Source organism: Chiloscyllium punctatum, chromosome 32 (assembly GCF_047496795.1).
Source record: "Chiloscyllium punctatum isolate Juve2018m chromosome 32, sChiPun1.3, whole genome shotgun sequence".
Lineage (NCBI taxonomy): Eukaryota > Metazoa > Chordata > Chondrichthyes > Orectolobiformes > Hemiscylliidae > Chiloscyllium > Chiloscyllium punctatum.
The window spans coordinates 43,281,481-43,296,476 of NC_092770.1; the positions used below are offsets into that span (position 1 = coordinate 43,281,481).

Sequence of the window (14,996 nt, forward strand, 5' to 3'; positions counted from 1 at the left end):
AGGGTTAGTGTGGATGGACTTTTTGGTTGGCATGGGCCAGTTTGGGCCAAAGGGCCTGAGTCTGTGCTGTAGAACTCTATGACTCTGTCTATTTTTTATATTTAGAAGATAGTTTAACAGCATAGAGTATAGTTGGTGTTGTGAGAATGCTTCAGCCAAGAAGATTCACTTTCTATGACTTTTAACGTTACTTATTCTAGAATTTTAAATGTCGGCTGTAACTCTGGCAGGCAGAGAGGATGGTTTTTATCAACTTTAATATTTAGAGATGCATCAACAATAAATCCTGAGATTCCCATTTCAAAATATTAAAACAAGATTACTTGCAAAGACCTTTATTCATCTTATAGATATAAAATGGGTATTATAAAATGGATGAAAGTAATTTTTAGTGAATTAATATGACAAAGTAGACCCAAACATTCCCAGATTGAAACCCTGAACTGTTAGCAGCCATCACATCATACCTTAGCAACTTTAAGTAAGGGAAAGAATTAAAATGGTGAAACTACAATATATAAAAATTAAACAAAATGAATATTCAAATCCAAGTGAAAAGTAAGTTTATAAATGTAATTTGTAATTAACATATATAAACTTCCAAAACTAATGGAAATAAAAATCTGAATTATAATAAATAATCTTAAAGCACACCTACCTTGCTGCTTTCACTTTCACTAACATGGTGGCCAAATCCTGCCTAAAACAAATCCTGTCTCCAGCCACTGAGCATTGGCCAATTCAACCAAACTTTAAATATTTCTGTTGTCATTTCAGTACTTTTTTGGGAAGCTGCTGGTGCAACTGCAGGCCAAATTAGAAGCTCCCACAAGCCACAGTTTATACAGGTTTAGAGGAGAAGTTGGAAGGCGATTTTTCATCAGAGTCTGAATGCCCAAATAGTACCCAAATAAGACAACCATCTGTTTGGACTGAGAGAGTTTTCTTCATTCAGTGGGTTGCAAATCTAGGAATTCTCCACTCCGAGGGCTTTAAATAATTAGTATTTGATATATTCAAGGCTAAGATCCATATATCATATGCATATAATATAAGGATTCCAGAGGAAGCAAGGGATATGGGGATTAGGCAGGAAAATTAAGGTTGAAGATCAACCATGATTGTATTAAATGGTGGAGCAAGCTAGAGGGGTTGTTATCTACCTTTGTTTCATATGTTCCTCAATATAACGAAGATATTCTGTAATTGACTTGATATTTAAATGAATAGTATAATAGATCTTAAATTCTGTTCATTATGGTGGTGGAGTAATAAAATAAAGAAAGAAAGCAAAGTGAAAGCCTTAATCTCAGACATCACAAAGTGAAAATAGTAAAAGACAATCAAGGCTATTCAAGAAGTCACTTAAGTGTAGAATGGCTTGGAGTTTCCCTTAATCCTACCTACCAAGGCTTTTTCATGCCCCATTCTAACTCTCCTCAGTCCATTCTTCAGTTCCTTCCTGGCTACCTTTTAACTGTCTAGCGCCCTGGCTGATCCTTGCTTCCTCAACCTTAAGTAAGCTTCCTTCTTCCTCTTCACTAGACTTTCCACATCTCTTGTCATTCAAGGTCCATTCACCTTAGTATTGCTTCATTGGGACAAACCTATACAGATCTCATAGCAAGTGCTCCATAAACAACCTTTTGTCATGCGTGTCCATTAGAATATTTGTTCCCAATTTATACTCTACAGTTCCTGCCTAATAGTGTTGTAATTCTCCCTTCCCCAATTAAAATACTTCCCCTTACTGTATGCTCCTATCCCTCTCCATGACTAAAGGTCAGAGAGTTGCAATCACCATCACCGAAATGCTCTTCTGCTGGGAGGTCCAACACTTGACCTCATTTATTGCCAAGCACCAAATCCAATATGGTCTCCCCTCTAGTTGTCCAATCTACATATTGAGTCAGGAATCCTTCCTGAACACACCTGACAAAATCTGCTCCATCTAAACTATTGGCACTAAGGAGGTTCCAATCAATATTAGGGAAGTTGGAACATCGAAACCAAAAGAGAAAATGCTGGAAAATCTCAGCAAGTCTGGCAGTATCTGTAAGGGTCAGTTAGACCCAAAACGTCAGCTCTTTTCTCTCCTTACAGATGCTGCCAGACCTGCTGAGATGTTCCAGCATTTTCTCTTTTGGTTTCAGATTCCAGCATTCGCAGTAATTTGCTTTTATTATTTGGAACATTGAAATCCCCGAACAGCCAACAAAAGAGGCTAGTACAATGGCAACATTTAAAAGGCATCCAGGTGAATCTATGAATGGAAAGGGTTTGAAGGGATATGGACCAGGTGCTGACAGGTGGGACTAGATTGGTTTCGGATATCTGGTCAACATGGACGTATTGGACTGAAGGGTCTGTTTCCGTTCTGTATATCTCTATGACTTTATGACTCTATGGCTAAGTAGTCATCAGCTGATGATGGGTTTAGATTTTCCAAATCCTGTAGACATTAGAAGAAGATAAGGAAGGATAGATAAAAATTTCCACCTTTTGAACCCCTTGAAAAGAATAAGTTGGAGTGACCTAGATTCAGACAAACATATTTTTAGAACAGCCACAGGGCACTGACCTTCCTCAACTAACCAAGCTTTAATTTTCTTGTGTGCACTGGCATTTTTAATGGCTGAGGCTTAAAATCCTCCACACTCAAAGAGCAATACTATAGCCTAAATTTTGATTTGTATTCTGCCTTTTTCCTCCTTGTTTAGAGTTTTAAATTGGTTGCTAAAATGAATTGCTGATTGCAACACATAATTATAATCTTAATCATCACAATAAGTTACTTCTAATGTTTTTGTGATATTTTTCTGTAGCGTTTCTAATCTCAGACAGTACACAAAAGATTATTAAATTAAAAAGATCAAAGTATGGAGATGGGGTAAAGTCTGAAAAAAGTTGGAAAAATCTCTATAAAAGATTTCGTACGTGTACCTGAAAAAGATAGATAGAAGCAAACATTGTATTCTGAATCTTATTCTGATCAAATGTTCTTCATAGCCATATGAATAAGACGTATGCAGCCTAAGGGTGGGAGGGATCTACATATTCAGTTGTGGAGCTTTCTAGAAACAACCTCTCTTTCATTTCAGGGCGTAATCAGATGAAGAACAAATGATTTTCATTCATTAACAGTTCTCCACAATGACTTTGGATATTGACACGTAAATGAAAACCATTATTGATTTTTTTTGATAATTTCAGTTGCTAAAGTCAAAATTTAAGTAAACATTTACAAATCGGAATGTGGCAGTGTTCATAGATCAATAAAACAAACCACAATGTTTATACACGGAAAGACTTCAGTAGACAACTAAATTCCGAATGGATCAGTTGAACAGCTGAAAATTATGGCCTTTGGCACAGCAAAACAAAAAGTTGAAACAGACTCAAGATGGATGGGAGATTACAGGGTAAATTCTGTCAGTGGTCATTAGTGTATAAATTCCACAGAAGAGGACCTTGTCAAAGCTTGAAAACTACACCCTGTCAGAGTGTGACTTGCCGAATAAAAGAATAGAGAATAAAAAGGTTACCAAAAAACTAAAATCTATAAATATTTATGTAATGTTTTCAAAATTTGCTTTTTTTTGGTGGTAGGGTTAAAGACTCAAAAACAACTGATTGTGAAGCTGTGTGGATTGTCATCCAGAAATTTGGATGTTCAAGGAACTTCACAATCCCGCAACTCCCACATGATATTACGACTGCAACAGTCTTAAGTGGAAGATCTGAACCAGACACCTTCAAAATCCAGGACCAGTGTCAATCAATACGGTGTGACAGCCTCCATATTATTCAATCTATCTGACTGTGGTTATTGACCTTAACAAATATCAATTGCCCTCTGGCGTGAGTATTAAACGTTGCTGAAATTGAAACTCTAACCTCAGATGCCTTCTATCCAAGCCTAAGTTGACACCACATTGACTGATCATATTGAATGTCAGATCAGACTCCAAGGGCTGAATGGCCTATTCTTGCTCATATCTTCGATGTTTCCATACATATAAATAAACTACAGTATTGCCCAGTCTACACCAGATTGACAACCACTCATGAAATTTTCAATTCTATATACAAGAGACTTGTCCCTGAAAATGACAAAACGTACCAAAACAGTCCTAGTCAGCCAAATATTTCACCCCCATATGATGAAGGAGAGATTTTTGAATATGTTCAGCATTTCTCAAACTGTCTCACAAGGCAATCATTGACAAGAAGATCAAACACTGCATTAACTAAGCTAGCTCAGCCTTCTACAAACTACGCCAGCATGTTAGTCAACATCCAAAAGTCAGCAAAAGGCCTAGACTCTACAACAGTTTTCATCTCCATGTTCCTGTATTATAGTGAGACCTGAACTGTGTATCAGCAATACATTGACACACGAGAGAAGCTCCAACAGCAAAGTCTTGACTGCATCCTGTGGAAGGACCATCAAACAAATGCTAACATCCTTCATGAGTGGCTGTCAATCTGGTGTAGACTGGGCAATATGCAGCCATCTGCATACTGTAGCTTATCTATATGTATGGAAACACTGAAGATATGTACATACACTCTTGTAAAAACTACCTGCAATGGACTAGACACCATGTCGAGAGGGTTGAGAAACATTCCCTGCCAGATTTTTATTTCAAATGCAAAGTGTTCCAGGGAGAACAATAAAATGATGCAAAGACACTCTGAAGCTGTCCCTGAAAAGTAGCAGCTTAATTACTGAACTTGCTACATATTGTTCAAAATGGTGATAACCTGTCCAACGAACTGCATCATGTTTCCAATACAAATATTTTAATACGAGGAAGAGTGTGATAGTGAAGGAAAGAAAATTGACCCAATCCTGCACACCAAGTCCCACTATTCATGGGACATCCTCCCCTAATTCTACAGTTCAAGAATCAGCCTGTTCAATCACAAAGGATCCATGGCCACATCTTGCACCATTGAGTAAATGTCACCCTTGAATTCTTTATTTTATTCCTGGTCCGTTAATCCAGAAACCCAGGTAACGTTCTGAGAGACCGGTGTTCAAATTCCGTCATGGCAGATGCTGGAATCTGAATTCAATAAAAGTCTGGAATTAAGAGTCTAATTGATGACCATGAAACCATTGCAAATTGTCAGGAAAACCCATCTGGCTCACTAATATCCTTTAGGGGGGAAACTGCCATCTTTACCTGTATGGACTACATTTGACTTTAGACCCACAGCAATGTGGTTGACTCTTAACTTCCTCTGGAACTGCAAAATGTTCCACACCATTCATGACTCCTCAGATACTGAGAGAGTCCATGTCCAAATGCAGCAAAACCTGGACAGTAGCCAAGCTAGAACTGAAAAGTGGTAACATTTGCATCACATAAATGCCAGATAATTGCCAGTTCTAATAAGAGACAATCTAATCATTGCCCCATGACATTCAATGGCATTATTATCACCGAAAACCCCCATTATCAATATTTGGGGGGGGGGGGGGGCCTCACCACTGATCAGAAACTGAACTGGACTAGCTACATAAATACAATTCCTACAAAAGCAGGTCATAAGCTAAGAATAGTACAGCAAATAACTTACCAGCTGATTCTCAAAGCCTGCCCTAAATGGTTCAAGTGGAAGGTATGTTAGAATATACTCCAATTCCCTGGATAACGACAGCTCCAACAATACTCAAGAAGCTTGACATCAGCCAGGATGTGGGCGGCATGGTGGCACAGTGGTTAGCACTGCTGCCTCACGGCGCTAGAGACCAGGGTTCAGTTCCCGCCTCAGGCAACTGTCTGTGGAGTTTGCACATTCTCCCAGTGTCTGTGTGGGTTTCCTCTGGGTGCTCTGGTTTCCTCCCACAGTCCAAAAATATGCAGGTTAGGTGAATTGGCTATGCTAAATTGCCTGTAGTGTTAGGTGAAGGGGTAAATGTAGGGGAATGGATCTGGGTGGGTTGCTCTTCGGAGGGTCGGTGTGGACTTGTTGGGCCGAAGGGCCTATTTCCACACTAAGTAATCTAATCTAATCAGGACAAAGCAACCGAATTTATTGACATCATAGAGTCAGAGTCATACAGCATAGAAACTGACACTTTGGTCCACCTCATCCATTTACCAAATACAGGTTTCAGTTTGATTTATTCTTTAAACTTTACTTTATGTAAAATTACAGATTAGCATTTTCATTTCTTTCCCCGTGTTATATAAACATACAGAGTAGAAGAGAGTAGGTCTGCTGCGCCATCGGATACAGAAACTGCGGCTTTTTTAGTTTGAGAATGTTCGGATTGAGATTCATCTGAGTAATTTGTCCAGCAATTCTGTGTGTTAGGGTTAAGGTTACATCTATACTTCAAGTGATAGTTTCTCCTCAGGTCCACATTTAGAAAAATCATCCATCTGAAGATTAAACCATCTTTTTCTAGCAGGCCTTACTTCTCATAGAACCTCATAGAAACCTTTAGAATTCAAACAGGACTAGACAGAGGAGATACAGGATGTTCCCGACAACTAAGGAGTCGAGAACCAAGAGACATATTTTAAGGATTTGGTTTAGGCCGTTTAGGGCTGAGGAGAAATTTCTTCACCCAGAGAGTGGTGAGCCTGTGGAATACTCTATCACAGAAAGCAGGTGAGGGTAGAAAATTGAATGTTTCTAAGAATTTTATATATATATATATATAAATAAATAAATAATGAGTTATTATGGAAAAAGGGATGAAAGGATCCAGAGAGAAACTAGGAACAAGGTACTGAGTTGAATGATCAACCATGATGATATGGAATGGTGCAGCAGGTCTGAAGTGCTGCTCATGTTTCCATTTCTATGTTTCTAATAACTTTTCTCCTTTGCAGACATTGTTCCATTCCCTCACTAATGGAAATTCTCCACTTTGCATAGTCTCAAATACTATTTTCAATGGTTGATTGTTCTCCCAATGGATCTATTGATACTGTAATGACATTGGTTCAGACCAAACATAAGTTGGAAATGTGTAATAATGGCAGAATACTGAAGTGTTTGGCCCATCTTAGCTTATCTGTGGCAAAAAAGGAAAATGTGTATCTCTGTCCTTACGTAATTTGTCTCTTGGATGAATTCTCTTGTCTCTGCTATCCATTCTTGATTGCTCTTTCATGTAGAGTTGTTTTCTTCTGTCTTCTATCCCAAAATCTTGTTAGAATCGGTGCAACTTGTGCTGCTTTGTTTTGTTATTTCAGTATACTTTAAAAATTTCAGCTTAACTTGTAAGCTAAATTATGCCATTATATTTCTTTTGAGAAGAGTGAGATGAAGACTCCAAGATAGGCAGTCAGCATCATGCAGAGGAGCAGGTGTAGTGAGGACTCTAAGAGCAGGCCGTGAGTATGACTGTAAAGAGCAGGCATGGTGAAAACCCCAAGGACGCAGTCAGCATCACCTAAGGAGCATGCAAGTAAAGGAGCTCCGACAGAAACAGATCTAAATTCACTAGAGCTGATTGGAATGGGTTCTTTCTCTACTACAAAGAAAGGGGCCATATGTCTGGTGAATCTTTGATAAGTGTTAAGAACTGTTCTATTCTGACATTTTAACATAATTAAAAGAGTTGGTAGCTAAAGTTAATAAAACAAATAATTGAGTGAATAATATTAAATAATTTTAAACTCATTTAAGGATGGCAGTTCAGATGATGTGCAAACTTGCAGCATGGAGTGTTCCAGGCAAATCCTGTGTTCCAGGGCAAACACATTTGCAGTAAGTGTTTGAATTTCAAGCAGCCTCGGCTCAGAGTTTATTAACTGGTGGCTGAACTACAGGCACCGCAGTTAATGAAATAAGGAAAATGTTGCCTGGATTTGTTTACAGAGAAGTAGTCACACCAGTTAAATCAGGGTCTCCTAAGTTGATCATGACAGGGGAGTGCAAATTTGAGTGAGGCCAGTAAAGGGAGACACACAAGGCAGAATTGCAGAAGCCTCAGCCTCTGCAGTTGTTCATTAGGTTTGAGGTTCTCTCTGAACATGTTTGAATGATAACAGCGCATGCATTCAAGTTGAGGGAGCGACAAGGAAGGGAGTAGCAGTAGTACCTTATAGCATTGTGAGGAGATTGACATTGTTCCCCGCAACAAAGAACTAGACTCCAGTCTGCCTGCTGCCAGGGTTCAGGACATCATGGGGCTGAAAAAGAATTACAGTGGGAGTGCCATCATGGCCTTTTTATGTATCAAGAACAAAGGTAGAACGTGGAAAGAGGTTCTGTGTAAAGAGTATGAGAAGCCAGGTACTAAATTCAAAATCAGACCCTCAAAGATTAAAATCTCTGGATTACCTGGGCTGAATGCAAATTGGAATAGGGAAGATAAATTAAAGAGATGAATACATGGCTCAAAGACTGGTGAGGCAGAAGAGGGTTCCACTTTGTGGGTCACAGGCACCAGTAGGGGAAGAAAATGGGTGCTGTACAGATGGGACTGTACACGGCTCAATCATGCCAGCGTTGTTGAAAAATTGTTATTTAGAGAAATAGAGGTTTTCAAAAGAAATACTGGGGCAAAGAATCATTTATGCAAAGAAGTGGTACATTAAAGAGTAGAAGGAAGTTAAAGCAGAAAAGTGACATAAATTTAAGGTGAAGGGTGGAAGGTATAGGGGGTAGGTTCTTTACCCAGAGAGTGGTGGAGGCATGGGAGTAGCAGAGTCAGAATCATTGGTGACCTTTAAGCAGCAATTGGATAGGTCCACGGATAGGTGCTTAAGCTAGGACAAATGTTCGGCACAACATCGTGGGCCGAAGGGCCTGTTCTGTGCTGTATTGTTCTATGTTCTAAAAGTAGAACAGGAAAACGGGTGTCAGAAAATAGTAGGAAACAGCGGAGAAAAACAAATCTAAGAATGCATCACTATTGAGACTAAATGTTACAAAGATAACAAAAAGTCAAAACTAAACAGATTGCTAGAGACACTCAGCAGGTCTGTGGAGAAAGATACAAAGTTAATGTTTCGAGTCTGGCATGACTCTTCAGAATTGAAATGTGCTGGAAAATATACTTTTTATACTTCTGGTAGAGGCAGAGGAGGAACAAGACGACAAATGGTGTAGAGGCCCACTGCAAAAGATAAATGGGCTGTGAATGGTGGAGAAAGGAAATAAAAGTCCAGAAAAGCATGTAAATTAAGGTGGGAAAAGAGGAGAATTGGTCCTTTCTATTGAGTGCAAAATGAACAAGACACAAACATGACACAATTGTGGGGGAAGTTAGGAAGGGGGCCACAGAATGTAAGAAAAATGGAGGCCAGATATAATGCAGTCATTTTCTGAAGTTATTGAATTCAATGTTAAAAAACAAAGCTGTAGAATGCCTAAATGGAAAATGAGATGTTGTTTCTCAAGCTTGTACTGTGCTCCATTGGACAGAAATATTAGCATAAGAGCAAAGTGGTTTTTTGAAGTGACAAGCAACTTGGAGATTGGGGATTCCTACAGACAGAACAGAGCTATTCCACAAAGCTAATGTAAAGGAGATCCACATTATGAGCAGCAACTGCAGTAGACTGGGCTGAAACCCACCGACTCCCACAGCGACCTTGATTACACCCTGTTCTCCCCTTCACCCCACCAATAAAAACGCGATCCCTCACTCTCAATTCCTCCATCGTATTTTCTCCCAGGGGGAGCAATTCCACTCCTGGACATCCCAGACAGGCTCCGATTTCAAGGATTGCAATTTCCCCTCCCAAATGATCAACCACATCGTCCAGCACATCTCCTCCCCTTCCCGCACCTCTGCCCTTGAAACCCACCCCTTCCATTCGCAAAAAGGATAGAACTCTCCTGTTCCTCACCTTCCACCCCAATCTCCAGATACAGTGCATTATCCTCCACCATTTAAGCCACCTACAATCAGACCCCACCACCAAAGATATATTTCCCTCCCTATCCCATCTGCATTCTGAGGAGGCCATTCCCTCTGATTCCCTTATTAGGTCCACACCTCCCACCAACCCATCCTCCACACCCGGCACCTTCCCTTGCCACTGGAGTTGCAAAACCTGCGCCACACCTCTTGCCTCACCTCCATCCAAGGCCCCAAAGGATCTTTTCACATCCGGCAAGATTTTCCAGCACATCCAAACATCTTATCTACTATGTCTGCTGCTCTCGATGTGGTCTCCTCTACATCGGGGACACAGGATGCCAACTTGCAGAACGTTTCAGGGGACGTCTCTCGGACACATTTTAGAGACCATTGGGTTCCACTGTCAGTCTTGGCAGTTAATACCTCTGCCAGTGGGCCTATCCTTTGACCAGTGGTCTGGACATTCCAGCTAAGGAACTCACCCACCATTTTTATTTTGGATGATGAACACAGAAGTTGTCTTTTAGAAGATTCCAACATTCCTGATGGAGGGGTGATGCCCGAAATGTTGACTCTCCTGCTCCTCAGATGCTGCCTGACTGGCTGTGCTTTTCCAGTGCGACACGCTTTCAACTCTAATCTCCAGCATCTGCACTCCTCGTCTTTTCCTAGAAGATTCCAACAGTTGGCAATATCCTGCAAAAGGACAAGACCTAGAAATACAGCAGTATATTTCGCAAAGCATCTAAGGCTTTGTGGCTCATTAAAACTGCTTTGCCAGTCTTATTTCTTTCACCTGTCATGTAACTGCTGCTAAGACATAGACAATTCATGGCACTCAGATGTTTTAAATTGGCAAAGAAAACTATTAAACATATTATTCACTTATGAATCTATTTATAACATGAGAAACATTAATGTGGGCTTATATCCCTCTGCAAGTATCGATACGGATTACTCTGAAGTTCCATGTAAGATTTAATTTTATTTACTTGTTGCAAAGTCATTAACATGCTGCTCCTTTGGTTAAAATTGTTCTCAACTGTTTATCCATAGGTCTCCGGATTGCGACGTGGGGAAATGAGAAGCCAGTCTTGTTGGTTTACCAACACAGATCATAAAAACTTGCAGTCATTGCCATTTTTCCCCACATAGTTTAAGATTGAACAGACAGTCCAGACTAACATAGTTTGTGCAACTTGTCCTCCTTGTTGATATGTCCTGAAAGTTGGTCAGGAAAATAGAGTGTCTGGTGTAGCATGGCTTGGACAGCACTGCTGTTATTTACATCTGAAATACATGGAGACAAAAATAGAAGGAGGAGTGATTTCTTAAATAATTCCTTTAATTTGCTTATCATGCTTTCAGGAAGGCAGCCAGTTTAAGACGACAACAGTTTCATTAACAGAATAAAGCATCTTTTAAACATAATACCAGACAGTAAAGACTAAAATCCGATACCACCCAACTTCCACCCTAAAACAGTAAAGCCGCAAGTAGGTTTCTGGAACTGACAGTCCCAGAAGCGGAATTTACTAAAGATGCACAGAATGAGCAAAGCACGATGAGCAATGCGATTAGTTGACCTTCGGAAATCATATCAGCATTGTTTTTTAAATTTCATTGAATTTTTTTTGTTGTTGTTTGTTAGAGAATAGAATCCTCTCTGGTCTTTTGTATAATATTTAATTAGTTTGATTTATTCTTTTTTTTCTTCTTTTAATGTGGAATAAAATACTGTTTTATTATTAAAACTAAATCTGCAGTATTACCTGCTTGTGTTTCAATAAAAAAACCACCTCCTTAAAACCAAATAAAAAATATAATCTACCAGCCTGGTTTCAGTCTAAGATCTAACCTTTCCAGTAATAACATCAATTGGAAATGTGACAATGTCCTTATTGTAGCAAAGTAACTGCACACAGTATTCCATGCCAATGTTCAGGTAGGTTGCAGAACTGCCTACGGAGCAACCATGAATCACTATGGTCTCCTGCTGAGGCTCCTTCTCCCCTCCATCTTCTCAAAACTTGTTCTGCTCCATGTTGGCTGTGCTAATTCCTCTGGTCATGTTTTATTCTAAGGAGAATTCTACAACATCAGGAATGGCTGGACCAAAATAGTTTGTGCCGAAGCACTGAAACTGAAACAAATCCTTCAGCAGCTACTACCCCAGTCCCTATATACTTTATCAACTTTAGAAACCACAAAATGCTTGTATAATTGTAGCATTAGCCGGTATAAACCCAGCAGCAGCTAATATGAAAGTGGTTGATAATTTCTTTGAATGATGCTGTTGAGGTCCTCCCTGCTGCTGAACAAGTGATCAGGCCTATGGGATTAAGAGATCATGCAGACAGTTGTCAAATAGTTGTCTCACTGAACCTGGCAGTAATCCAGAGGCCTAGACTATTGGCTGATCATGGTAGCTTGTGGAACTTAAATTCAATTAATATATCTCTAATATAAACTGGTCCTAATAATGCTGACCATTAAGCAATCATTCGTTGTTGTAAAAACACATTTGGCTCACTAATGTCCTTTAGGGAAGTTACCCATTCCGATCCAATGATGACTCCACATTCACAGTAATATAGTTGACTCTTAACTAATATATGAAAAGGCCTAGCAAGGTTCTCAGCATAAGGTCAGCTGGGATGGACAACAAATGCTGGTCTCATTAAGACACCCACATTCCATTAAAGATTTTGAAAAATAAGCTTGAATAATGGATTTCAGAATGGTAGCATTGGCATGTAATCAGCATTAAATGCTGATTGTCATGATCTACCTACGTTGCATACCTCTGCTGGTCATGCATCAACATCCTCATCAATATGATGTCCAGCATAACTCACTGCAAAAATTGTGCTCGTACACTATGGGCACTGTTTTGGACTCAAAAAGCAGGAAATACACACCTGAATTTTGAACTTTAAAAATCATCTACATTTTTACTCTCTATTTGGCCACCCAAATTAAATCTAATTACTTTCTGCAGGGTCAAAACAAGAGAATGATTTTTTGAGCTTTCTGGTACATCAGTCAGCTTTTTGGAAAATCTCCCATGTCCTGATGTAAATTGATGGCAACATGCCTGAAGTTTTCCAGTAAATTGTCCCACAGCATGTTTTGCAAGTAGTGTAGAGTCTCAGAAGTTGTTACCATATTTACCAATCTTTGCTTGAATTCTCCCAGTTCTCATCTCAAAGGTACGCAATGCCATGGTCCTTTCCCAATGCCTAATGGGGTTTGTTTTTTTCTCTGACTCCCAATAAACAAGTCATTAGCTTAATATTGACCTTATTTGGGCATTCCCACAACTGACACCTTAAATTATCATAATTTCTCTGGGGTGTGAAAATGACAAGACTTTTCTTGCTAGCGAGAAATCCTAACTCTAGAACTGGCATTAAGTTTTAAACGTCTTTTAAACAACAATACCTTGCCATCATTTCATTCAAACCTCCTCATTTCAAAGCAGGAGTCAAATATTTGTCTTTTCCACAGCTTTGTTGAAAATAATTATTTATCTAGACTTTTACATTCATTTCTATTTTCTGCTTAACACTTTTGGTCTCATCAACCATCAATATGGCGGCTCGTGGATTGAGATGCCTTTAAATAAACTAACAGTAATCATATGGCAGGACAGGGTGTCAAGGAAGAAATAACAGAAGCTTGTCAGAAGTGATTATCGTGGGGATTTTAATGTAAATATAAAGTGGTAAAATAAGATGACTAAAAAGTAATCTAGATGAAGAATTAATTACATGTTTTCAGGACATTTTCTTAGATCAGCAGGTTATAGCATCAACCAGAGAGCAAGCTATCGAGACCAGGTTTCAATCAACAAGAAATGATTCATTACTGAATTCAGAGTGAAAGCACCGCTGGGTAGAAGCAACCATAATATGTTTGAATTTGACATACTGTTTGAGAGAGAGAAGTGTGGGCCCGAGATGACTATTTTGAGTTTAAACAAGGACAAATATGGACAAATGAAAGTAGAGCTAGCAAAAGCAAACCGCCAATTTAGGTTAAGGGATAGTCAATAGAAATGCAATGGCAAACATTTAAAGGGAAATTTCAGAAGGTGCAGAACAAATACATTAAAAAATGAGAAAGATTCTGAGGGTTAGACTCCATCATCTGTGGTTAACTACAAAAGTAAAAGATAGTATCAAACTCAAAGAAAAGCTATATAAGTGTTCAAAGATAGGTAATATCTTTAGAAGACTGGATAGAATATGAAACAAGAGCAAAGATTGACTAAATAATTAATATGGAGTGAAAAAATACAGTACGAGAAAATTAGCCAAAAATATAAAAACAAGCAGAAGTTTCTTCAGATTTTTAAAAAAACGAGTTAACAAACTAAGTGCTAGTTCAATAGGAAATGATGCTGGAGAATGAGTAATGGGTGAGGAGGAAATGGCAGATGAACTGAATTGATATTGTGCATTGATCTTTACTTGACAGCATACAAGTAATATCCTGGAAATAGCTGTAAATCAAGAACTGAAAAGGAGAAAACTCAAGAAAATTACAATTGCCAAGGAACTAGTAAATTAGATTAAAGTAATGAATAAGTTGTTGAAACTGTGAATTCTCAAGTCCCCAGGTCCTGATGGATTTCAAAAGTAACAAGATAGTGATGTGTTAGTTTAAATTTTCCAAAACTTATTACATTCAGAGAGAAGATTTCTTTACATTGGAAAATAACTAACGTAACTGCTTTATTCAGGAAGGCAGAAAGCAGTGAACTACAGGCTAGTTGGTTTAGCATCTGTCATATGGAACATTAACAGCTGTTATTAAATATATTATAACAGGGCAAGTAGTTTAAGGTAATCAGACATGGGCAAATGGTTTTGACAAAGGGAAATGACATTTAATTAATTTAATGGACTCCTTTGACGTGTTTTGAATAAAGGGGAAACAGTGGATGTATTGTAATTAGATTTCTAGAAGGCATTTGATAAGGTGCTACATGAAGGGTTAGAGTCATAGAGACGTACAGCATGGAAAACAGAGCCTTCAGTCCAACTTGTCCATGCCAACCAGATATCCCAACCAAATCTGGTCCCACCTGCCAGCACGTGGCCCATATCCCTCCAAATCATATACGCATCCAGCTGCCTTTTAAATGGTG

The 14,996-nt window shown here is 38.9% G+C and overlaps 1 protein-coding gene across 1 annotated transcript in view; it reads right to left on the bottom strand.

Annotated features, from left to right (window-relative positions):
• Positions 1 to 6,120: 6,120 nt before the first annotated feature.
• Positions 6,121 to 14,996, bottom strand: part of itfg2 (integrin alpha FG-GAP repeat containing 2) — an 89,427-nt gene continuing 80,551 nt past the window's right edge. Inside the window, exon 12 of the mRNA XM_072552200.1 lies at positions 6,121 to 11,131. Within this exon, the coding sequence (XP_072408301.1) occupies positions 11,022 to 11,131 (110 nt within the window). The 3' untranslated portion in view covers positions 6,121 to 11,021. The remainder of the gene's footprint in view (positions 11,132 to 14,996) is intronic.